At 39.2% G+C, this 25,923-nt stretch overlaps 1 protein-coding gene across 1 annotated transcript in view; it reads right to left on the bottom strand.

The window, feature by feature from the left end:
* Positions 1-237: 237 nt before the first annotated feature.
* LOC126452535 (transforming growth factor-beta-induced protein ig-h3-like) overlaps positions 238-25,923 on the bottom strand; it is a 124,995-nt gene continuing 99,309 nt past the window's right edge. Inside the window, exons 8-15 of the mRNA XM_050091096.1 lie at positions 25,243-25,459; positions 15,011-15,154; positions 14,479-14,694; positions 13,773-14,083; positions 8,616-8,801; positions 6,117-6,273; positions 5,848-6,026; positions 238-801 (exon numbers count right to left, since the gene is read on the bottom strand). Of these exons, the coding sequence (XP_049947053.1) occupies positions 712-801; positions 5,848-6,026; positions 6,117-6,273; positions 8,616-8,801; positions 13,773-14,083; positions 14,479-14,694; positions 15,011-15,154; positions 25,243-25,459 (1,500 nt within the window). The 3' untranslated portion in view covers positions 238-711. The remainder of the gene's footprint in view (positions 802-5,847; positions 6,027-6,116; positions 6,274-8,615; positions 8,802-13,772; positions 14,084-14,478; positions 14,695-15,010; positions 15,155-25,242; positions 25,460-25,923) is intronic.

Here is a 25,923-nt window from a genome sequence, read left to right on the forward strand (position 1 = left end):
AAATACATGTACATTACTAATGGATTTAATTTACCTATCCCCAGCAATAAAATAAAAATAATATCAATTTGCTTTCCTATAACTTTTTTTGATCATAACCCATTCTTAACATTATTTTCTATAACATCAGCTGGCAATGATACCTTGAAATTCAAAGCTTCTAGGGAAAGACCAACGATCTCATTGATCATATTTCATTTCTTCTTATTTCAGGCATTAAATGATTGGACTACAAAATCATTTTTAATTAACTTTATTTTCACAAATTTCAGTACAAAATGTGTTGTAAATAATGAACAACATGTGCATTCAAGAATAAATAATTGCTAAAGATCGTAGCTTCATAAAACAACCAACAGGAATAATATTTTTGAGTAAAGGCCTTGTTTTTGCTTTTGAAAGAAAGCCTAATACAAATTAGTGTGCCATTGTCACTAATACAGCTTCTAAAAATATGGTAATCATGTATCAGAAACTACTCTGGATCTGAGATGATTACAAACAATGAAAACAAACAAAAAATTGTATCCAGTCTTTAGTCACAATGTGACTTTTGCAGTACAATACTGCTCTGATATGTCAGTACATTTCTTATAACTTAACACACTATTACACAGATTTTGTCCTCTTTTTTTTTCATCTTCAAACTAGGAAAATAAAAAGTTTGAAACATAAGCATTGTAAATACAGTTGTAGCTTCTGCAAATGAAACTAGAGACCATAAAGGAATACTTCTACATTAGGATTCCTGGATCGGTGGCCAATAACTCTCCTATATTTGGGGTTTGATGGCATCATCACCTGCAACAAACAGTCATGAAAACTTTAACATAATAAAGTGGCATAGTTGTTTTGATAATGGAAAATAATAATAATAATCTGTTATACAAAAATAGTGAGAATTTGGAATGAAAAACTGAATGAAGGGTAAGATATCACCAATAAAGTTGGGAAGAGGGGAAAAAATGGAATAAATTGTTTCACATTTGTAGATGACTTTGCTATACTTTCTGAAAAATGTTACATCTGCTGTAACACAAAGTAATCTTTTAGAATAAATAGCAAGCAGGGCCAGCTTAAGAATTTCTGCACAGAAAACTTTTAAAAATACAACAAAATTGCTGAAAACAGACATTAGCCAAACTGAAAACTTTTAAAAATTTAAATATCTTTGGGAAATTATCCAAGAAAATGGTTTGGAAAAACCTGCTACAGAGGAAAGGCTACATAGAATGGGAAGGCATATAGCATAACCAAAAACTTTTAGAACAAAAAGTCTAAAAATGCAAAAATAAGGCATTATAATACAGTAGTGCAACCAAAATGTCTAGCATTAAACTAACATTTAGGTAAAAATATATCTAAAAACAAAGATGATGTGACTTACCAAACGAAAGTGCTGGCAAGTCGATAGACACACAAACACAAACATACACACAAAATTCAAGCTTTCGCAACCAATGGTTGCTTCATCAGGAAAGAGGGAAGGAGAGGGAAAGATGAAAGGATGTGGGTTTTAAGGGAGAGGGTAAGGAGTCATTCCAATCCCGGGAGCGGAAAGACTTACCTTAGGGGGAAAAAAGGACAGGTATACACTCTCGCACACACACCCATATCCAACCGCACATACACAGAGACAACCAGATATTTGTAAAGGCAAAGAGTTTCGGCCGAAGCATTGGAAGCAGTGTATCTATTTTGGAGGAGAGTATCTCTAAGGAGGCCATGCACATTAAGTAAAAGGTAAACATAGAACAATTTTGTGGACAAAGTTCTGGAATTTTTTTAACAGTCCTAATATGTGTAACGTTGCACACATTCATTGAAGGTGTGTGCAGCAAAACAAAGCCATTCTCGCAGGCCAGTCACATGAGCTTCCACAGCAAGCAAATGTAAGACTACGCGGTGGTGGTCCCTTCCTCAGTTGCTGTTATCTGACACATCTGGACTGTTTCCTGTGTTTTTGTGATATTAATACTATACTTGTACTTTCCACCACCTCTTGCCCATACAGATTATGAAATACATGTCAACGTGCTGACCTTCAGTTTAGTGATTGTGTTCTGTTGTGTTTTGGATGCACTACATACTGGTGACAAGTAGTTCCCTGGGCGCCAATAAAAATCTCTGTCTACTATACAAATTGCTTCATCTTACTGCATCTTTGTTCTTGTCTTTCCATTTAATCTAACTCCTAACACACAATAACTTGAAATATGCTATTGGCAGTTGGCACTCTCTTCTGTAGACCATTTCAGTTTCTTTGATGCTCAGATGAGTATTTCGCAATGAACTATTTTTGTTTGATTCATGACTAATTGATAATTTCCATTGTTGTCACACAAGTTACTTATGTTCAAAAACATTGTGACCTGAAGTGAGGGTCCCAACCTTCACAAGAAGGTAGTCGCAGTTTTGGCTCACCAAGCTCTACCATGAATGCCAGATTTACTGACCTTTAGCAGCAACAGCAGTCACAACACACAATAGCAGCAACAGTACTTGATTGAGCTCTTAATTCATTCAGAGGAACAGGAACAGCAGCAGCATCAACTATGCTTGATCATGCACTTAACTGTTTCACCATTGCAGTAGTCACAGTTGCTATCAGCTATCCCAGCTCTCCAGCCATTTAATGAAACTCAAAAGGACTGGGAAGTATATTAGTAATGCCTCATGCAACATCTTTAGGCAAGTGAGGTGAAATGTCCAGATTACCAAGTCTTTTTTTCTGTCTACAAATCCTCAGTAGGTTCAAGAGTTAGCCTCTCTGTGCCATTATCTGGCATTTTCTTTCTATTTTATGAGTATTTTTCGAAAAAATTGCATGTGGTATCAGTAAATCTATAACTCTTACAACATCACAAGTCAGAAGCTGTAAGTTATTCAGTTTGAACTGTGAAACTGCAAGAGTTGAGTTGAAAATATGAGTGTGGAATAGTATATGTGGAAAGTTTAATTCATGATGTAGTGCATCTACTGGACATCGCTCACAATGACACCCTTTGCTACCAAATAGCCTGGGCTGTTTTTCTTTGCATTCTAAATGGGAATGTCCACATTATGAAGATGAGTGTCATAAGTGTCTTCACAAAGATCACACTGTGGAACTGTTGTAGCACAGCAGACATCAGCCAGTGGCCTCATCTGATACAAGTTAACATTTAAATGACTTATTTTTGATACTGGCACACCAGTCTCAGTTATAAGCCATTCTACATACTTTAGGCCAAGTACACCCTCTCTCAGTTAGTGCAGTTAACATTATGGGTGTGCAGCCACCATGAAGTGCCACATCTATGATGTGTGAAATTCATGAATGCTTATAGAAACTCATGGGCACTTAATCAGGTGTCCGCAGACATTGTCTGATTGTGCCAAGATCCATCAGTCAAAAATATTTTGCCCTTCATATTCCGCTTTTGGATTTTCATTGCGTCATACAGTGCATTTCCTCAAGCTCATCTTTATCCTGTGCTGCCACAGATAATTTGTACAAAATTCGCACCACTGTTTGAACCTGCTTTGGGGTAAGCAAGTTGATTTTCAGGCCCATATTTTATCAAAAGCCAACAGCATGCCCTACATTTAGCAAAGCCTGACTATTCCATTGGCCATTGCGGATGAGATTAAAATGGAGCTAGATTAACTAGAACAACAGATTTTGTCTCTCATTTCCTCTAGTCAATGGGAGTCATTATTAGTGGTAGTCAGGAATTCTGGGGGGCTCTCTTTGGTCATAAAATCTTAAAGCAAACCCTTGACTCATTCAGACAAACTTTTTTCAAAACTTTCAGGAGGTAAACTGCTTTCCAAAACTGATCTCACAGATACATATTTTCAGTTACATATTGATGAACACTCACATAAAATATTAGTCTTGAATGTGCCAGTCTGAAAGCATTGCTTTAATAGGTACCATTTTGAAATGGTTAGTGCCTGCGCCATATTACAAAGTTTTATTAAGCAGACAACTGCATGAATTCACACTTTGTGTAAAGTCTCTTGACACTATTCTAGTCACTGGTTGTACAACAGCTGAAGTTTTGTGCCATCACCACCTGGTTTTAGTGGTCCTTACACACAGAGGACTTGTGTGTAGCTTATGCACCTTCTTTCAGTCAGTGGTTACTCAGTTAGGGTGTATTCTCAATGAGGAACACTTCAGCCCACCACAGAAGATGCAGAGGTTATTCAAAATATGCCTGTACCCAAATCGATCAACAGCCTTCAAGTATTCCTCAGAAAAGTGAATCACTATGCGAAATTTATTCCCCAGACAACCTCAGTAGCAGACCCACTAAATCCTTTCCATAAAATGTAATTTTCATTTCAATAGTCTGAAGAGTAATCATGCTTTTCAGAAGATAAAATCAACTTCTGTGCTAAGCTCTATCCTGCCTTCTTAGAGGTCCGCATCCATCAATGGTTGAAGCCCAGAGGCGCTCCTTTATGGGCTTCCTCACAGGATGTCAAACTCCTGTGACCAACTCAATTTATGAAGCAACAAAATTCCACGTGGGGATTCTGGGGTAAACACGTACATCCGGGGTGGATCCAGGGTCTGCCATGGAACAGCAGTGACACTAGCTGGTGTTGGTGGCTGTAACATATCGGATATAGCATCGACACTGCCACTAACTGTGGCAGCAGCACCCAGGTCAATGGCCTCCCTGATCAGGGAGTCCAGCAATACCACCGGCACAGTCACATTGTAGTCTCTGTATAACAAGGTCCCAATAGACGGCCACCTGGTCCTTCTTTCCCATGAACTGTGGGACGCACTCTTTGACGTCAATCTGGCTTCACCAACAGTTAAATCGCCTGCCATGCCATGTCTCAAACGAGTGCCTCTGCATCCAAAAATATCCAGGTTTAAGCAAGAAACTCTAGATCCAGCACCAGCATAGCTTTTGGTCCCAGACATCTTCCCAGAGCCTCCCGTCAGGACATTATCTAGCTCACGACTATTTCTATCATCTCATCCTCCCACACACTTAACCAGACAGATACTGGCTCTACATCCTCGTTCAAGATGAGAGGGATTTAGTAACTTTGCTGAACATGCAAATGGATGATACAAATGTATCAGTATGTGTAATATTACACGTGCATGGTGAGGGCAACTCAAGCAGAAACAGCCAATATCGCAGGCTAATGAAACAGCAGGCAAATGTAAGGTGCCTACTGCAGTCGCTTCCTCAACTACTGTTCTTCGACTTGCCTGTACTTGTGGGTTCTGCAATGACAACTGTTTACTGTGTGTTTAGTGCAATGATCGTTGAACTTGAGGTTTCCATCACCTCCTACCTATGTGGAAGTTTGATTACGAAACACATGCTATCCAGGTAAGTTATACTTTGAACTTATTCTTCTACTCTGGAATGACCTCAGAGTAATTTATTTGTGGCTCAGATTAATATTTTGGCTAGAACTATTATTGTTTGGTTTGCAGACTGACAAATTTCAAGGATCACAACTGTGTGACCCATCATTCTTTTAGGTTATCTGTTAGCGAATACTGAGTGTAAAATACTGGCAACAATACGTAACAAACTAGTGACACAAAAATGGTTTCTAGAATAGATCAAAATAACTTTCAAGCTTCTCATACTAAGTTTTAGCTTAATGTGACTGTCATTTGCCAAGAGAAAGGTAGGCAATGCTATCAACCAGATGGTTCAAATCAGAATCTTCTTTCCCACAACCATCAGTGAATAGAACATACCATTAAATAACAACAATACTTTCAATATACTTACCAGTGATTACCTTTATGTATTCCCCATGACTGTAAAATTATAATCAGCCTTCATAAACTGGTTGTAAACAACAAAACATACATACCTTGTTGACAAAGTGAACCACACCATCATTGGACACATGATCACAACTGGTAATGGCAGCTCCTCCCATATGAATGCGACCCTCATAGTCTCGGCGGAGGGGAAGAGGCCCACCAAGTGATTCTGCTCGACTGGAGAAGGGCCACGTAGCTACACTTACTCCAGAGCAGCAAAGCACCTCTGAGGAATAATAAAGGAATTAACCACACATTGACTTCCATTCGTCCCAGAGACAGCCACTCAAAAATTGCCCAAAAAGTGTCTACATACCTGGTAAAATGTGCTTGCGTAGAACATGAGTTAGCAGCTCCTTGTCTGATGTGAGTGTGTCCATCTGTGGCTCTGGAATGCGAGCAAAAACCTCATCTGATGGTGCTAGGAGAGTAAATGGACTGTTTTCTTTCAGTTCAGATATCAGGCCAGTTTCCTGTAATATGGGGATATACTTAAATTAGCTATCAATATACAAGAAATACACATTTCAGTTGCTATTATTATAAATCAAACAAAATGTTTCACTTTAAAAAAAATACCAAATTTGTAAGCCAAAATAATTTTTTTTAATGTTTGCAGAGTACTAACACTACTCAAAATTTAAAATATGACTTGTTTAACATCTGCTTCTAACTCAAGAGCACATAAATGAGCCAGCAGTTATCAATAACAATAGAAATATTTATTTAGAGCTTAATTCAATAACGAACTCAAACAACAAAAGACAATATTCAACTTATGCTCATTATGATGTAGTTAAAAATCAGTAAGCCTCCATATCTATACAATAAATTCTTCAAAAGCCAAGAAAAATTACGTCATGTGAAGTGCTAGCACCCTGACACCCTCTGCATGCCCTGACAGCATTCCATTCCTGCTCTGCACAGTTCAGTGTAGCTATATTTACAAGCCATTCAGATGAAGTCTTGTCCTTGCTCTCCAGTATTCAGCACTAGAAAGTATTCTTGGGTAGCAAGTATGTCATCCTTGTGCATGTAGTCAGTGTCCATTGCAGCACAAAGTCAAGCATATTCTTCCATTACCACTATGTGCAATACAGCTGCAAGGATAGCTAGTATTTACTATCACTGACCACGATAACCAGCCACCGTGTGACCTGATGGCCACCTCCGTGGTTACCACAGCTAAAATATTCCAGTATGGATTTGGCAGTGTTTAACATGTATTGCAGCATCCTTACTCCAGGCATCACCCAGAATCATTTCTTTAAACTAAACTGTGATTCATTTGAGAACATTATTAAAGCAGACATAATGTCAGATTAAGATGAAGTCAATCCTTGCTGACAAACAAAAGCTAAACTAAATCAACACAGACCTGCACAAGAGGAAAATTCACTAAATTTCAAAGCAATAATTTTCCTGCAGAATTGTCAAAAAGCACAAAGAATTTGGTCCTGCAAAAATCCATCACTGGAATATGACACCATACTTGAAAAATGCTTGTTCAAAGATCCTACTTATCTCTTCAAATGGATGCAGGAAAAATAGATATAGGAATATGCCACAGTTAAACTGAAAACTAAATTGAAGACTTCTTAACAAGCAGTTCCCATTCACTCTCAATGGGAGAATACTGTCATAAGGGAAAGTAGTACCTGGCACATATAAAGGAAATGTGACAGGACTGTTACTTTTCACAATTAACTGTCATTTTCAGTTCAAGACTTTTACATATCCATCTGTAGTGTAAATGAGAGGCCATGAGTATAAAAGTGTTCTGATATGATGGGACTTCATCAGTTGGCAAGCATTTAGTGCAAAAATTAGCACTCCAATGGAAGATGCTACAAGAAAGGTGTCATGCGGTGATGTGGAGAGCTTTATCCTAAAAAATCTTAAAAAAAATTCTAATAAAGCGAAGCACTAATTCCTCCAATACAAATCTCTGCTAATGACAACACAAAAAAATTACATAAAAATTGGATTTAAACAATGCTGGAGACGGAAAATAGATAATCTTCCTTTGAGAGATAGAACAGGAAGGGTAAAAATATGTATGATATGTTATATACACTGAATAACACACCATATGGGCATTTGCATATTACTAATTCTGATATAGACCGCCCCAGCTCTATACTACAGGTCCCATTTATAACATTCACTATGACTCTGCACAAGCTTTCAACAATATGCTCTACCTATGTCCAGTTGGGAAACAGTTTTGAAAAACAAAATGCGGATATCTGTTTTGGAAAAAATGTGGATATCTGAAGCATTATCAAGATATGAAGCAATTTGCATACAAGTAGCAGATATGACCCTGTCCACCAAATGTCATATCTTCTTAGCCTGCTAAATATCTTCTGCAACTTTAAGAAAGCCCATGCGCAGCAGTTAATGTGGGACAGCACCCTTCTTTAGTGGTAAGATGATGTCTTTTGCCTTTTCTCTCACATGCACAATGGCGGTGACACTTTCCCTTATGTTAAGTCAACAGACAAGGCTTTGATAACACTCAGACCTCATATTTCAGCCATCCTGCACCAGAATTACTCACTACATCTGACAAAAGCATCGGGACAGACTACTTGCTTAGTGCCTGCTACACCTAACTTGATACAGATACATTGTTGCAACATAGTAAAAAAAAAGTGGAGACATCTTCATTTCCTAGCAACTGTTAAGTAATTTAGTTTAGGTTTCCAGTTCATACTCAGCTGGCACAACCAGCATAATGACACTGCTACAACAAATAAAAACATCTTCATATATTGTAAGTTATCACAAATTTAATATTTACTAAACATACCTGCAGTAGTCTCAAAAATGTGCTGAAATTTCCACTAGCTTCAAGCAGCTGTACTGCATCACCTGCAGGTGGTACCAGAAGACGGTCCACCTGGTGAATCAGTCCTCCACAAGCATGTTCATCAAGGTTTGTTATTCGTGCACATTGAACTGTGGCTCGCTTCCCCAGCAATGTGAAATGTGGCATCTGAAATATGTTTTGTTATCAGACAACATTGATTTCTAAACTGATTTTTTAGTAGAGTCATGTGAGCATAAGTTTCTTCTTCCGTTATCATCAGTATTGTTTTATGTTAAATAAAAATGTAAGCTGTGAGCCAAACTAACAGTGAACTTTCATCAGTGAAAGCTTAAAACTTTATCAATGACTTTTCACTCCTTCACTCTTCTTATGTAATTGATGCATTAAAATACATAGTTGTCAGTCCACCCCCCATCCCTCTCCCCCCTCCTTTCTGTGCCTCTTCTTTCTGCTTAATTTGCTACACCTTAAATGTCTTTTGATTTAATAAGAAATACATCCATTCTCCCAACATTCATCCAGTCAGTAGGAAAGGGATTAACATTTCTTCTTACACAAAGTATTCTGTGTACCATTCTATCAATAGTCAGCACATTTTAATGTCCATGAAAGGCACATGTTCTATTTTGCATGGTAGTGACAGTTCTCTCATGCAGTTCCTTGTAATAACTCAGACAGGAGATAAATCCATGTATTCCTATTTTATCAACTGAAATACAAATAATGTTGAATTTAGGCAAAAAATTAGGACAGCTGCAGAAGCATGGAGAAAGGAATTGGATACCGGGTGTGAACATTTAACCTCCAATCAGTAAAAGGTGCAGTGTCAGTCTTGTAGATATGTCATATTACTATTATTATTTTCTTTTTGTTCTCAGAGTCAGTGTAATCTATTCTTTAATGAGATGCTTACACTGGGATTTAAAGATACAAGAGTATGAATTTGTTTCGGGATCATCTTAAAAATGAACAACCTGACTGGTGATCATAATCAAATGAAATCATTTCTTGTTTACCCAATACACTTTAATTTTATTGTTATCTTCAATTTCCATCAACAGTGAGATCATCAGTGGGAGAGTGGTAGCTCTCTTGAAGGACAGTGGAAGAAATAAGAATACAATGTTCGAGAAAGATTGATGTGGTATAGGCATATGTCAAAGCTAAATAAGAGTGAGGAAACACTACCTCTCAGTCTCAATGCCATTTTTATGACTAAATATTTTTGGAGCATGTTCTCGATTTTAATATTTGTTGGACACCAGCTAGGATTATGGTTCACAAAATAATACCACCTTGAATGCTTTGGAATTATCAATCTCTTGTGGCCTGACGACTTTAATCTGGAAAACTATACTATGCCTTTATGTCCTTTCAGTGCCCAATCTAATATTCATACAGCTGGTTATCAAGCTCAGCCTGCATTGTAGAATGAAGAGTTTTATTACAAAATCTCTCAAGCCAAGGGCCAGAATGAGGTATCTGCATTATCAGTAGCATCTTTTCTACCATCTTTGCATAGCAAAAGAGCACATTCTTCATTTCTTTTGAAATTTCTTCTATCACGCAAAAGTATTTACAACAGTTTCATCAAATTTTTGACAGTGGCCATCTTTTCCAGGAGCCTTACATTATTTATTTTCCAGTTACAGCTCCGATTCCCATCTATCAGGTGGTCATTTGTTGTATAACATTTAAAAGAGTTCAAAAATTACTTCTTGACACATTCACATTTAAATTTTTGAAATTACCAGTTTCAACCATATCAAATGGGCAGTCTTAATCTTGTTGAGGACAATGATCTGTCACACACTGTGAGTGACAATGTGTGATCTATAACAAGGCTAAGACCTGTGCACTGTTCCTGACCTAAAGGCGACCATTTTACATGGTTCGAAGCTGTCACAAAATTTTTTAAACTCTTTCTGGGGAAAAAATTAATAAATATAGCATCACAAGTGCCTTCACATCATTATAAAGTCATATTTACAAAATTAATGGTTTCAATCTGCTTATGTAAAACTCAATATTTACACATCTAAAAACAAAGATGATGTGACTTACCAAACGAAAGTGCTGGCACGTCGATAGACACACAAACAAACACAAACATACACACAAAATTCAAGCTTTCGCAACCAACGGTTGCTTCCCTTCCCTCTTTCCTGATGAAGCAACCGTTGGTTGCAAAAGCTTGAATTTTGTGTGTATGTTTGTGTGTCTATCGACCTGCCAGCGCTTTCGTTTGGTAAGTCACATCATCTTTGTTTTTAGATATATTTTTCCCACGTGGAATGTTTCCCTCTATTATCTTCAATATTTACAAAGAAATATTTCTCAACTAGTAAGAATGATTGTCAGAAATACTAATGAATATTGTCATTGGATAGATAAAAAAATCTACTTGCCATGCAGCATCAGGAAAACACACACATAAAAGATATTACATATGCAAGCTTTCAGAGCCATTGGCTCCTTCTTCTGGCAGAAGGGTATAGGAAAAGGAATGGCGAGCCTTTTCCTAAATCTTACCGGTCCTTATCCTTCACCCCCGTTCCTTCCCCTTCAACCTTTCTGCCAGAAGAAGAAGCCACTGGCTCCAAAAGCTAGTATACATAATACCTTTTGAGTGAGTTTCTCTAGCCACTACTTGGTGAGTTGATTATTTTTGTCGATATAATCAGTTCAGAACTGCTCATCTTGCTTAATCAAAGATTTTCTGTAAGTTATAGCATTAAATCACCTATACACCGTTCATCATAAGAATAAACATGATATAAGCAAACACAAATGTGTGGATTGGTCAGCAACCGTAACACCTTTACACTAGTGATGTTACTCTTAAATATAGATCCTACTTATGAATTGGCTGTGTGGTTTTTAGTTTTAAAAAAATCATGAACAGTCACAGTCTCTGCAAACGCTAGTTGTGCTCTGAGTGTGACGCTGTTAACGTCTACTGTGAAAAAAAAGTTGATGCTGCTTCCTGCCCCTGATGAAACATGTGCACAACACCATGAAAATGGTGAGAAGTTTTTCTTAATATTTTCACAAGATTACAGAGAAAATCAGGTTTGAAGTTTTTCAAGAAACATTATTTACAAAGTTTAAGTCAATTTTGTAAACATGAAGCATGGCTTAATCAGTAGCATTGGAGAATGGTGAAACAAAATGAAATGTTGTGTGGCTAGGGACTCCAGTTGGGTAGGCCAGTCACTTGGTGCAAGTCTTTTGAGTTGACGCCACTTCGACGACTTGTGTGTTGATAGGGATGAGATAATGATGATTAGGACAACATGACATCCAGTCCCTGAGTGGCGAAAATCTCCGACCCAGCCGGGAATCGAACCCATGCCCCCTCGGCATGACCATCCGTCGCACTAACTACTCAGCTATGGGGGCGGACGAAAACGGTAATCAGTATTCTGTGAATCACTGGATCAGATCTCACTGTGGCCCTTTATATTTAAATGTGTGGGTATTTGAACTGAATGAAATGAAATTGAAGAAAAAATTTCATCAAATATATGCTAATCAATATATACTGAACATCATCTTTTATGAAAAATTCGCATATTCTGGTTTTGAATTACACCTCACACTTAAAATTCCAATTTTCATTGCAAATGTAAATTCTTAATAATCGACATTTTATAAAAGATTGTTGGTAAAGATTGTTTAAATTAAGAAAACATTGCAAATTAATATTTTGGGGCAAAATAAAAATCAAATACTCTTTATTTGCACTATGTCCACTGTTTTATACCACATATGTTGTCTCACTTAAGAAGAACATGGAGAACAGTAATTTTTATGGCATCAATTACTCTATTCAAATGCTGCATTTTTACATTTTCTACCATACCACTGCAATCAGAACCAAATAGAATTGATCTGGAGCCAGTTTAAGGAATTTATTGTGAGGAATAACTAGGCATTTAAGATGCCAGGCATAGTGGAACTAATGCACGAACCTCTGTCAGATGCCATTGCCAAAGAATGGCATGATGCACAACACCACGTCATAAAAGAACAGGAGAAAATGTGGTGCTTGCATGGCTTCATGTGTTTTATTGGTAACCACCTCATTATCAACATAACAGATCACAGTTCCATTGCTGTATTCCTCAGAACTGCATATGAAAGGAATTCCATATTGTAAGTAATACCTTCAGTGGCTTCAATATTTAACTATACAATAAAATCCCTGCAACATTATTTTACAACACTCATAGCTCACACAGAAAAATTATCTTGTGTTTCAAATACGAATTTTCATCACTCTTGCTTTTAATTACAATACCATGTTCGCTAGGAACGAGAGCACGTTATGTTTTCTGTGTGGGCTCCCAAGAAGCATATTGCTGGAATTTTGACACATTCTGTTTAAAATTAAATAACATCTGAAGCTATATTGTTTCTCTGCTCATTTCTTTTACATATTAATTGCAGCTGTTCACATCACAGCAGGTTAGTTAAATGAGGAGGTAAAGCTGTTGTCCCATATTCTCTCAGAGTCAATGTGTGCATAATACACACCATAAAATGTACTTTACTATACTTGAGACAGTTTGGTTTCTGCTCCACTTGAAATGAAATCTACCAAACATAGAAGAGTACATATTGTAATGTTTACATCAGGTTTGTTTTTATGATGAACACAGTATAAAAAATGATGAAACCACTGATGGTGCTGTGACGATAATTACTCAAGAATGTTCTTGAAGTGATCTAGGAAAAACCTACAGTAGGATAATCAGATGAAGTCCCAAATCTTCCATCCATCTAGTTCTTAACCACTGTCCCACCAGATTCAATATGCTCATTTCAGTTGGTCGGTATTTAGAAAATAGTAAATTAATTCTTCTTGTATAATGGCTGACTAAACACAGAAAAATACAATAAAGAACCGTCCCCCAAAGTCAAGGTAAAAATTGAACAACAAAGGAAGCCCATATCATGACAGCAGTTTGATAACTGATGTAAATACCTTAACCCATTTATTGATAAATAAACACCCACTGACTGCAGCAATATCCTGCTCATGCATATTCTAGTATACAGCTTTCATAAAATAAAGGCAAAAAATATGCAAGCTAATTTTGCAGAAAGCACAATATTAATATGAGTACTCACAGTAGCATATAGGTTTATCCTGAGGCTATGGCCTTCCAAACCAGATGCAATTTCTTTATTGTTTGTGATATCACATGAATGCACCTCAGGCTTTGCTGTATGGAAGAGGAGCAAGTTACGCAGATCCTCAGGACTTTTCCTTGCTAATTCAATTGCAGCAACTGCTTCAGGACGCCGCAGGGCATCATCACTTGGGGCAAATACAGTCACATTGTCTGCTGAATCGATTACACCAGCCAGACTAGCTTCCTTCAGCAGGCCAGCAAACTGTGTTAGGTTCTGTCGTTCCAAAACAGTTGTAACTGGCAGTCCTGAACACAGACACAAAATGATAAAAGTTGCTGAACTCACCAGAAATAGTACTTCATTCCACACTATCCTACTCACTCTCACTCAAAAACTTAATTCACAATAAATCCCTTATATCCCTGGGAAATAAAGTTATACAGGGATCCACAAAGTGTTTTCTACCTTTATAACCCCACTGCCATTTTATCAGATTTATTTGAACAACTCTTCATTTACAGTTGTTCAACACACATAAATTGTAAACTTTGTTTGTATTAGTCACAAGTAATAGTCACTATACAAAGTAACTAAATTTATGAATTTACAGCGTCTTAGAATCAGTATACTGTTACTCAATAGGGAGCATATACTAGCATCTATATATAATGTAAGATTTATTTACAATTTCTTGTCGTACCTGAGTCAGGAAGAAGAATTTCTTCAATAACATGTATAATTCCATTTGTACCCATTATATCACGAGCTACAACTTGAGTTCCAGAACCCACAAACAGCTTTCCATCTTCAGAACGTTCTAGCATCAAAGGAGTTCCAACAGAAGTGTGTGTTGCTACTCGCTGTGTTACAGCACACGAACACAGTGTGTGTGTCAGCAAATGGTGACCCAAGACATCTAAAAAAAAGTCATTAGATTTCTCAGTCAATAGTCTGACATTTTCATTTGAATCAATATTCATATCAAGAAGAAGACAGTGCTTTTCCAGAAAATGATCCCCTAATATAATCAGTACTTGACAAACATCAAAGAAAATGTATCAATAAGGGAAAGGAGAAGGTTCTCTTAGTATAATGGAATGTATAAATGTATAGGTAATGTTACTGGTTCTGTAAGTAATACACTGTTCTGCAACAGGATAATAGCTTTAAATTCTTGTATTTAGACCCACAGAACTGTTCCAATTGAAATAACGATGAACACAGTTACTTACTCTTCAGGCAGGTATTGGATGCTGAGGAAAGCAGCCTGTCACGAATGGCAGGATCCATATTGTCAAAAGCTACATCAATAGGTGCAAACAGTGTCAGATGACCAGGTTCATTCAAAAGCTGCATTTGACCTGTACGCTCCAAGACTGTGGAGAAGAGAAGAGAAAATAAATACACATTGTAATGAACAGTGTACCCAAAAGTCTGCACAGAAGTATTTTCATTACCCAATGGTAAAGCAATTTAACAAAAATAAATGCAATTAATACAAATAAATAAAACTCTTTATTCTTCAATATCTGTGGAAACTACGAGGTGCATTCAAGTTCTAAGGCCTCTGATTTTTTTTCTCTGGACTGGAAAGAGATAGAAACATGCGCATTGTTTTAAAATGAGGCCGTGTTCATTGTCAATACATCCCAGAGATGGCAGCACCGTACAGCAGATGGAATTTTACCACCAGCGGCGAGAATGAGAACTGTTTTAAATACTTAAAATGGCGGCGTTTTCTTTACTTGAACAGCGTACAATCATTCATTTTCTGAATTTGCGTGTTGTGAAACTAATTGAAATTCATCGACAGTTGAAGGAGACATGTGGTGATGGAGTTACGGATGTGTCGAAAGTGCGTTCGTGGGAGCGACAGTTTAATGAAGGCAGAACATCGTGTGACAACAAACCGAAACAACCTCGGGCTCGCACAAGCCGGTCTGACAACATGATTGAGAAAGTGGAGATAATTGTTTTGGGAGATCGCCGAATGACTGTTGAACAGATCGCCTCCAGAGTTGGCATTTCTGTGGGTTCTGTGCACACAATCCTGCATGACGACCTGAAAATGCGAAAAGTGTCATCCAGGTGGGTGCCACGAATGCTGACGGACGACCACATGGCTGCCCGTATGGCATGTTGCCAAGCAATGTTGACGTGCAACGACAGCATGAATGGGACTTTCTTTTCGTCGGTTGTGACAATGGATGAGATGTGGATGCCATTTTTCAATCCAGAAACAAAGCGCCAGTCAGCTCAATGTAAGCACATAGATTCACCGCCACCAAAAAAATTTCGGGTAATCGCCCGTGCTGAAAAAATGATGGTGTCCATGTTCTGTGACAGCGAGGGCGTAATCCTTACCCATTGCGTTCCAAAGGGCACTATGGTAACAGGTGCATCCTACGAAAATGTTTTGAACAACAAATTCCTTCCTGCACTGCAACAAAAATGTCCGGGAAGGGCTGCGCGTGTGCTGTTTCACCAAGACAACGCACCCGCACAACGAGCTAACGTTACGCAACAGTTTCTTCGTGATAACAACTTTGAAGTGATTCCTCATGCTCCCTACTCACCTGACCTGGCTCCTAGTGACTTTTGGCTTTTTCCAACAATGAAAGACACTCTCCGTGGCCGCACATTCACCAGCCGTTCTGCTATTGCCTCAGTGATTTTCCAGTGGTCAAAACAGACTCCTAAAGAAGCCTTTGCCGCTGCCATGGAATCATGGCGTCAGCGTTGTGAAAAATGTGTACGTCTGCAGGGCGATTACGTCGAGAAGTAATGCCAGTTTCATCGATTTCGGGTGAGTAGTTAATTAGAAAAAAAATCAGAGGCCTTAGAACTTGAATGCACCTCGTAGGTAAAGAGGAGGATACATCAATGAGGAATTCTGGAGGAGTTCTGGACAGGAGCACGTAGAAGTTCTCAGACTTAAAAGAACAGTAACCGTGCACAATATAGATATTGTAGTGGTGTCAGGGAATTGAGACAAACCTGTGGACCTATGGACACTATCAGAGGCCCTCATTAGGAAAACTTCTGGTTTTACTCACCTACATCAAAGTCACTTGTCCAGTAAATTTCCCAGTTATAACTAAACCCACAGTGGACAGTAGTTTTGCGATAGACTCTCTTCACAGTTCTGGATTTACAGTTTGTAAAACAGCAAAGGACTAAAATGCAACTTGCACAAGTGTTCTTACAGCCAACAAATAGGGATGTAATTGATTTTCAGCCACTCGGCCAATGGACTTAGACCCATGAGATATCATGTCATGACCACCACATGCAATAAAACGATGTCTGACAAGGCATGCCTAACACCCAATGTGGTTTTCTGGCAACTTATAAGACTCTCTATATCAGCTTCATGGCTGTCCCTTGAATATTTTGTGTCTGCTGCTGATGCATGTAATCACTGATTCTTCTCCCTTCCAGCTGGGCATCCCTGTGTGGGCCCCCCAAGCTCAGATGCCCCCAAGTTTTATCTGTGGGACAACCACCAGCCACTGTGAGCCCATGACATATCCCATGGCCTTCCCTCTGCCCACAGATTTCTGTGGCACCACCAACATCAACTTTGCTTCCACCATCCTCGTAATAAGTGGCTGCCAGTTTCCCCATCCCTGCTGGACCCTCTAGTTCTGGAATGACTCATGAAGCTCCTACTGAGTGTCATCCTGCCCTGGCTTTTTGCAGAGACACCCACGAACATCGACCCACTATCTTTCCCGGTGGCAGCTCCTCTGGACCGTACACTATCTACATTGTTCTCTCCCTGTGGTCAATGCTCGGAGAGTGGGGTGACACCACCTGATGTTCCACAGAAACTGAGAAACTGAAGTTACTTTACTATCAACCACTGTGGCACCTGTACTCTGATGCTCATGCATGCCCTCCGATGGGATCGTGCCAGACTTTAGCAAATAAAGTGGCGCATGGCAGCTCTGACACTCTTTGCTGTGTGTATGCTGCAAGTAGTGGACTGCACACCCTTAGTGCTATCGTATTGGCTATGGTGCTATTGTGGTGGACTCCATTTGTAATACAGGGTGTTTGTTTTAATATGAGACAGTTAAATATGTTGAAAACAATGTACTGTATAAAAAAAATGTTCTACAAGACAAGTTAATACCAGTAAAGGGGACATCTGTCTGTGCTACAACTGGCCACCTCCTAACCACTCCTCATGCTTGGACAGAGTCAACTTCATATTTTCAAATGGCAAACCCTTATTTTATTGCATATTGGAATTATATGCCAAAAAATACATTACTCAAATCATTGTTTTCCATTCTTGGTAGACAGCACTGTAAACAACAAATATCAAGTGTGGCTGTTTTGCAACTAAGAACTGACACATTTGATTTGACTCTACATTTTGTTTATGTTGTAAATTTAAATCTTTGTGTTCTGGTGGTTTATATCAATGTTTGAAAAATTAGTTGAGTGTTGCAAATGTGACATTTCTGGCAAATAAGCTACTTGTATAGCAACTTAGACTGCTGTTCCCTATGGGATTCATTGTGATGAGCCCCAATCGATGGAATGCTTCATTTTGGTGGACATTGTTAAATCCCACAATCAAGGTGATCGATTTCGGTACATTTCCATCCAACAGCCAAACTCCTGCGCTCACTGCTACACGACTACTGGCACAATACAACCCATAACCACTGCAATAAGGTAAAATGTCCATGAAGTGATAGTAACAGGTGCACCTGCCATGGGTACTCACCAAAATGAAGCACCCCAGCAGTGAGAGGCATAGGAACTGACCGAAATCAAGCATCCCGATGATGAGAGGTAAGGGGACTCACTGATATCAAGCACACCGATGGGAACAAACTGTTACATCCATGTCATTCCTGAATAATGCTACACAGTTTCTAACCAGACATCAAAACAGCTACCCATATTGTACTGCACAACCAAACAGCAACACTAAACTAAATGTCAAACATAAATATCAACCGCGTGAACACAAAGGTTTACATTTACATCATAAATGAAATATAGAATCAAATGCATCAGTTCTTATTTGCAAAAAAAGGCACACTCGATATTTGTTGATTACAGTGTCTTCTACCATGAATGGAAAACGGCTGTTTCAGTAAACTGTATGTATTCTTTGGAGTAGAATTCAAATATGCAATAAGAATGGGGTGATCCGTTTGAAAATACAAGGTAGATCCCACCTACACAGGACAGATAGTTAGGAGGTGGTCAGTTGTAGCATGGTACACGCCAGGTGTTACCTGCTTCACCCACTGTCCCTGCTGTCGAGACATCTTCGCGGGTACCAGGCGTTGTTGGGCCAACCTCTCCCCAAGGGGAGTGGCGGGTTCAGCAGCGTTTACGGCGCACGAGGCGGAGGGTCAATGTGGAGGCTGGCCGTGTGGCGTCGCCCGCTCTGCCTGTGAGTGGACATGTGGCCGCTCCTTCGGCAAGGTCCGAGCAGGCACACGGGGGGAGGAGTTTATTAGTTATAGGGAGCTCCAACATTAGGCGGGTGATGGAGCCCCTTAGGGAAATAGCGGAAAGGTCGGGGAAGAAGGCCAGTGTTCACTCTGTCTGCTTGCCGGGGGGTCTCATCCGAGATGTGGAGGAGGCCCTGCCGGCGGCGATAGAGAGCACTGGGTGCACCCGACTGCAATTTGTTGCTCATGTCAGCAGCAATGACTCCTGCCGTCTGGGTTCAGAGGTCGTCCTCAGTTCGTACAGGCGGTTGGCGGAATTGGTGAAGGCAGAAAGCCTCGCTCGCGGGGTGGAATCAGAGCTAACTATTTGTAGTATCGTTCCCAGAATCGATCGCGGTCCTCTGGTTTGGAGCCGAGTGGAAGGCTTAAACCAGAGGCTCAGACGATTCTGCAGAGATCTGGGGTGCAAATTTCTCGACCTCCGCTATCGGGTGGAGAAATGTAGGGTCCCCCTGAATAGGTCAGGCATGCACTACACGCCGGAAGCGGCTACAAGGGTAGCGGAGTACGTGTGGAGTGCACATGTGGGTTTTTTAGGTTAGAGAATTCCCTCCCTAGGCCCGACAAGACGCCTCCTGAGACGCGGCAAGGTAGGAGTAGGCAAAATGCAACAGGGAATAACAATATTAATGTGCTAATAGTAAACTGCAGGAGCGTCTATAGAAAGGACCCAGAACTGCTCTCATTAATAAACGGTCACAATGCCCATATAGTACTAGCGACAGAAAGTTGGCTGAAACCAGACGTAAACAGTAATGAAATTCTAAACTCAGATTGGAATGTATACTGCAGAGACAGGCTGGACAGTGAAGGGGGAGACGTATTTATAGCGATAAGAAGTGCAATAGTATCGAAGGAAATTGCCGGAGATCCGAAATGTGAAATAATTTGGGTGAAGGTCACGGTTAAAGCAGGCCCAGACATGGTAATTGGATGTCTCTATAGGCCCTCTGGCTCAGCAGCTGTTGTGGTTGAGAACCTGAAGGATAATTTGGATAATATTTCGAGTAGATTTCCCCACCATGCTATAGTTCTGGGTGGAGATTTTAATTTGCTGGATATAGACTGGGAGACTCAAACGTTCATAAGGGATGGCAGGGACAAAGAACCCAGTGAAATTTTGTTAAGTGCTTTATCTGAAAACTACCTTGAGCTGTTAAACATATTAGACCTTCTGGTGACAAACAGACCCGAACTATTTGAAACAGTTAACGCAGAACAGGGAATCAGGGATCATAAAGCGGTTACTGCATCGATGATTTCAGCAATAAATAGAAATATTAAAAAAGGTAGGAAGATTTTTCTGTTTAGGAAAAGTGACAAAAAGCAGACATCAGAGTACCTGATGGCTCAAGACAAAAGTTTTGTCTCAAGTACAGATAGTGTTGAGGATCAGTGGACAAAGTTCAAAACCATTGTACAATGTGTGTTAGATGAGTATGCGCCAAGCAAGACCATAAGAGATGGAAAGGAGCCAGCGTGGTACAACAACCGAGTTAGAAAATTGCTGCGGAAGCAAAGGGAACTTCACAGCAAACATAAACAAAGCCAAAGCCTTGCAGACAAACAAAAATCACGCGAAGCGAATTGTAGTGAGAGGAGGGCTATGCGAGAGGCGATCAATGATTTCGAAAGTAAAGTTCAATGTACTGACTTGGCAGAAAACCCTAAGAAATTTTGGTCTTATGTCAAAGCGGTAGGTGGATCAAAACAAAATGTCCAGACACTCTGTGACCAAAATGGTACTGAAACAGAGGATGACAGACTAAAGGCCGAAATACTAAATGTCTTTTTCCAAAGCTGTTTCACAGAGGAAGACTGCACTTTAGTTCCTTCTCTAGATTGTAGCACAGATGACAAAATGGTAGATATCGAAATAGACAACAGAGGGATAGAGAAACAATTAAAATTGCTCAAAAGAGGAAAGGCCGCTGGACCTGATGGGATACCAGTTCAATTTTACACAGAGTACGCAAAGGAACTTGCCCCCCTTCTTGCAGCGGTGTACCGTAGGTCTCTAGAGGAGCGTAGCATTCCAAAAGATTGGAAAAGGGCACAGGTCATCCCTGTTTTCAAGAAGGGACGTCGAACAGATGTGCAGAACTATAGACCTACATCTCTAACGTTGATCAGTTGTAGAATTTTGGAACACGTATTATGTTCGAGTATAATGACTTTTCTGGAGACTAGAAATCTACTCTGTAGGAATCAGCATGGGTTTTGAAAAAGCCGGTCGTCTGAAACCCAGCTTGCGCTATTCGTCCAAGAGACTCATAGAGCCATAGACATGGGTTCACAGGTAGATGCCGTGTTTCTGGACTTCCGCAAGGCATTCGATACAGTTCCCCACAGTCGTTTAATGAACAAAGTAAGAGCACGTGGACTATCAGACCAATTGTGTGATTGGATTGAAGAGTTCCTAGATAACAGAATGCAGCATGTCATTCTCAATGGAGAGAAGTCTTCTGAAGTAAGAGTGATTTCAGGTGCACCGCAGGGGAGTGTCATAGGACCATTGCTATTCACAATATACATAAATGACCTTGTGGATGACATCGGAAGTTCACTGACGCTTTTTGCAGATGATGCTGTGGTGTATCGAGAGGTTGTAACAATGGAAAATTGTACTGAAATGCAGGAGGATCTGCAACGAATAGACGCATTGTGCAGGGAATGGCAATTGAATCTCAATGTACACAAGTGTAATGTGCTGCGAATACATAGAAAGGTAGTTCCCTTATCATTTCGCTACAAAATAGCAGGCCAGCAACTGGAAGCAGTTAATTCCATAAATTATCTGGGAGTACGCATTAGGAGTGATTTAAAATGGAATGATCATATAAAGTTGATCGTCGGTAAAGCAGATGCCAGACTGAGATTCATTGGAAGAATCCTAAGAAAACGCAATCCAAAAACAAAGGAAGTAGGTTACAGTACGCTTGTTCGCCCACTGCTTGAATACTGCTCAACAGTGTGGGATCCGTACCAGATAGGGTTGACAGAAGAGATAGAGAAGATCCAACGGAGAGCAGCGTGCTTCGTTACAGGATCATTTAGTAATCGCGAAAGCATTACTGAGATGATAGATAAACTCCAGTGGAAGACTCTGCAGGAAAGACACTCAGTAGCTCGGTATGGGCTTTTGTTAAAGTTTCGAGAACATACCTTCACCGAAGAGTCAAGCAGTATATTGCTCCCTCCTATGTATATCTCGCGAAGAGACCATGAGGATAAAATCAGAGAGATTAGAGCCCACACAGAAGCATACCGACAATCCTTCTTTCCACAAACAATACGAGACTGGAATAGAAGGGAGAACCGATAGAGGTACTCAGGGTACCTTCCGCCACACACTGTCAGGTGGCTTGTGGAGTATGGATGTAGATGTAGATATAGATGTAGATATAGATGTAGAAGTCCCCTTTACTATTTTAACTTTTCACCTAGACCATTTTTTTCATATGATGTATTGTTTTGGAGATATTTAGTTGTCTCTAGTTTATACAGGCACCCTGTATACAGAACTTTGATATGACTTGGACTGGACTCTGCTTGGAATGCAGACTAAAATAGCCTGCACTGTTTCCCAATAGCACCTTGTATGCTTATCACTCATAATAAACTAGTACTGGGTGTGGGTCACCTTTTACAAAAAGGTACAGTCACCAGTAGTAGGGGTATCTTACTCCCACAATATATCTGTGCAAATAATGAGTTATGTATATACTAAATGTGATTGGGGTTGTTCCAGACATTCCTGACTTATGCTTTTATGTTGTATCTTTTCACCCCAAACCCACAGCCATAGGAATGCCAAGGGTGTCTTACTATAACAGTACATTTTTCCAGATGGCAAGTGAAATGGATGACAGTTTTGGTAGAAATTCCTTCATGCTTTATAGAAATATGCTGGTATGTCTCTGACTTCACATTCCAAACCACCCACCCCTCTTCCCCCTCCCACACCAACTCTGGGAGTTGTACGTCATCATGACTGTCAATATCAAATATTTAAATATTTTTACATGTCATATCTTCTCAGCCTCACTCCCACCACAAGGAGTGGTTGCGGTAAATTAACCGTACATTATCTTTATACAAATAATGAGGCACGTATATACAGAATCTGATTTAAATTTCTCCAGCTGCTCAGAGTTGAGCTTCTGTATCACTCCTTTTCACTACCACCCCTACAGATGGGGTAGGTAGTTCTTACCCCAACAGAAACCTTTGCAGGCAAGAGGGCAACAACTCGCCAATGTTTCAACTTAATCAGATGATTTGTATGGGAATGCGTGGAAGACAAACAAACAAATATTCATTTTTTATATATAGTATAACATTAATTTCTTGATGTTATATCTATTCTGAGTTCTTTGTAGTTCAGCCTCCTCCTTGGAAAGAACAGTGGTTGCACAAATGTTTCTGTTAGTGATGTCACTTTGAGTGAACACGAGCAGTCTGTCAACTACAGCACTTCACGCGAAGGACTTTCAATACTACAACCATAAAGAATTAATACAATATAGTTAATCATTTCTGTATGCTGATCTTTACAACATTTGTAAATTTTAGGGACATCATTGTATTTCACAGTAGCTGCAATTTATTTTATTTATCTTCTGGTAAGATAAATAAATCACAGCTACATCTACATCCACACTCTGCAAATCACTGTCAAGTGCATGGTAAGGGTACTTCACACTGAACCAGTTATTAGGATTTCTTTCTGTTCCATTAATGTAGTGTGCATGGGAAATGGTTGCTTAAAAACCTATGTGCATGTTTTAATTAGTCTAATCTTGCCTTAGTGATTCCTGTGGGAATGATATTACAAATGTTTTATTCCACCTTTAAGCATATTTACATGCAATTAGTGTTGTTAGTGTTAACACAATAATAATAATAATATAAACTTGGACAAATGTCTAATTACAATATAACAATCGAAGATGGTTACATAGAGGCTTCCAGTATATGTATACACTCATCACTTAAAGCTAGTTATTGAAACTTTGTAAGCAAGCTTTCACAGGATAGTATCCATCTACCTTCAACTGTCCTCGGCATCTCCATGACATTCTCCTATGGCTCAAACAAACCTGTGACTATTCATTTAATATTCCTTGTTAGTTTTATTTGGTATATGCCCCACACGTTGAACTAAATTCTAGGATTGGTTGCACTAGTAGGCTAAATGCATTTCTCCGATTTCAGTTGTGACTCATTGATACTGTAGTCAAAGGATGCAGATTTTTCATTTTGAGAAGTGCACAATTTTAAATTTCAGAACAACTTAAGCAAGATGGCATTCGCGGCACCACTTAAAAATCATATCAAAATTCGACTGAATATTTGTATGGCTTTTTTTCAGACAGCACTTAATTTGCAGATAACCACATCATTTGTGAAAATTTTGAGGTTACTGTTAATATTAACAGTAAGGTCATTAATGTGCAACATAGCCAGCAAGAGTCGAGCAGACTTCCTGGGCCACACCAGAAGTTACTTTGTCTGCCATCAACTTGACATCCAAGATAACATGCTGTGTCCTCCCTACCAAGGAAATACGGTAAGGATCCCCTATTGCAAAACAATACTCCAGCAGATGACAGATAAGCACAGTGCAGGCAGTCCCTTTAGTAGAACTGTTGCATTTTCTAAGTAATCTGCCAATAAATCACATTCTTCGGTTTGCCTTCTCCGCCCCCCCCCCCCCCCCCCCCCACACACACACACAACATTATCTATGAAATAATTCCAATTTGAGTTGTTTGTAATTGTAATTCCTAGGCATTTAGTTGAATTGACAGCCTTTAGATTTGTGAGATTTCTCATGTAACGGAAATTTAACAAGCTTCTTTCATGGGATTATAGTTTTTTCACAGCCTCATGGTTGTTGCATATACTCTGTACAAAATAACACAGATGATTACCTTTAGTATCTGAAAGAAATCCCTTTAAGTGATATGGATACTCACATTCTCTGAGTCGAGTAAACTGGGCATCTTCTGTAATGAGTTGTCCAATAGTACGAGTGACAGGTCGGATGACACGGTCAATGATATGCACAATGCCATTCTCAGCATAATTGTTGATAGATGTGACTCGAGCGCAGTTGATAGTCAGAAGTCGTTCACCAGGTGCAGCGTACATGTTGAATCGCAGTGTTGAATTATTGTTGTCGCTGTAGAGCACCTGTGATATATTTTTAAAATTTATATTGTAATATTTAAGTGATACATTTCGTATCATTTGTCATTTTCTTGTCTTTAAAACAATATTTTTATCAAAAGGAAAATTCACTCAAGGAAAAAAAAATATAACAGAGAACTGCTGGTCAGTTATTTTCAGGAGGCAAAATATTGATGCTGTCAAGAGGTACATACAAAAATACAGAACACTATTCTACCATTCTAAACTATTAGTCCCTCCTTGGGGATGTGAGAGGGATAGGTTGGGGATGGTTAAAATGGAAGAGAAAGTCATTCGGACCCCAGTATGCAAATGATTAACTTCATCCTTAAAAAATAAAAATAAAAAAAACACAAAAAAAATAAAGTTGTTATATTAACTTACGTATGTTGTTAAATTAACCCAATTATGTCATGTATTGGAAAATTCGACTCGTTCCACATCATTACGAAATATCGTATTCATGA

Source organism: Schistocerca serialis, unplaced genomic scaffold (assembly GCF_023864345.2).
Source record: "Schistocerca serialis cubense isolate TAMUIC-IGC-003099 unplaced genomic scaffold, iqSchSeri2.2 HiC_scaffold_897, whole genome shotgun sequence".
Lineage (NCBI taxonomy): Eukaryota > Metazoa > Arthropoda > Insecta > Orthoptera > Acrididae > Schistocerca > Schistocerca serialis.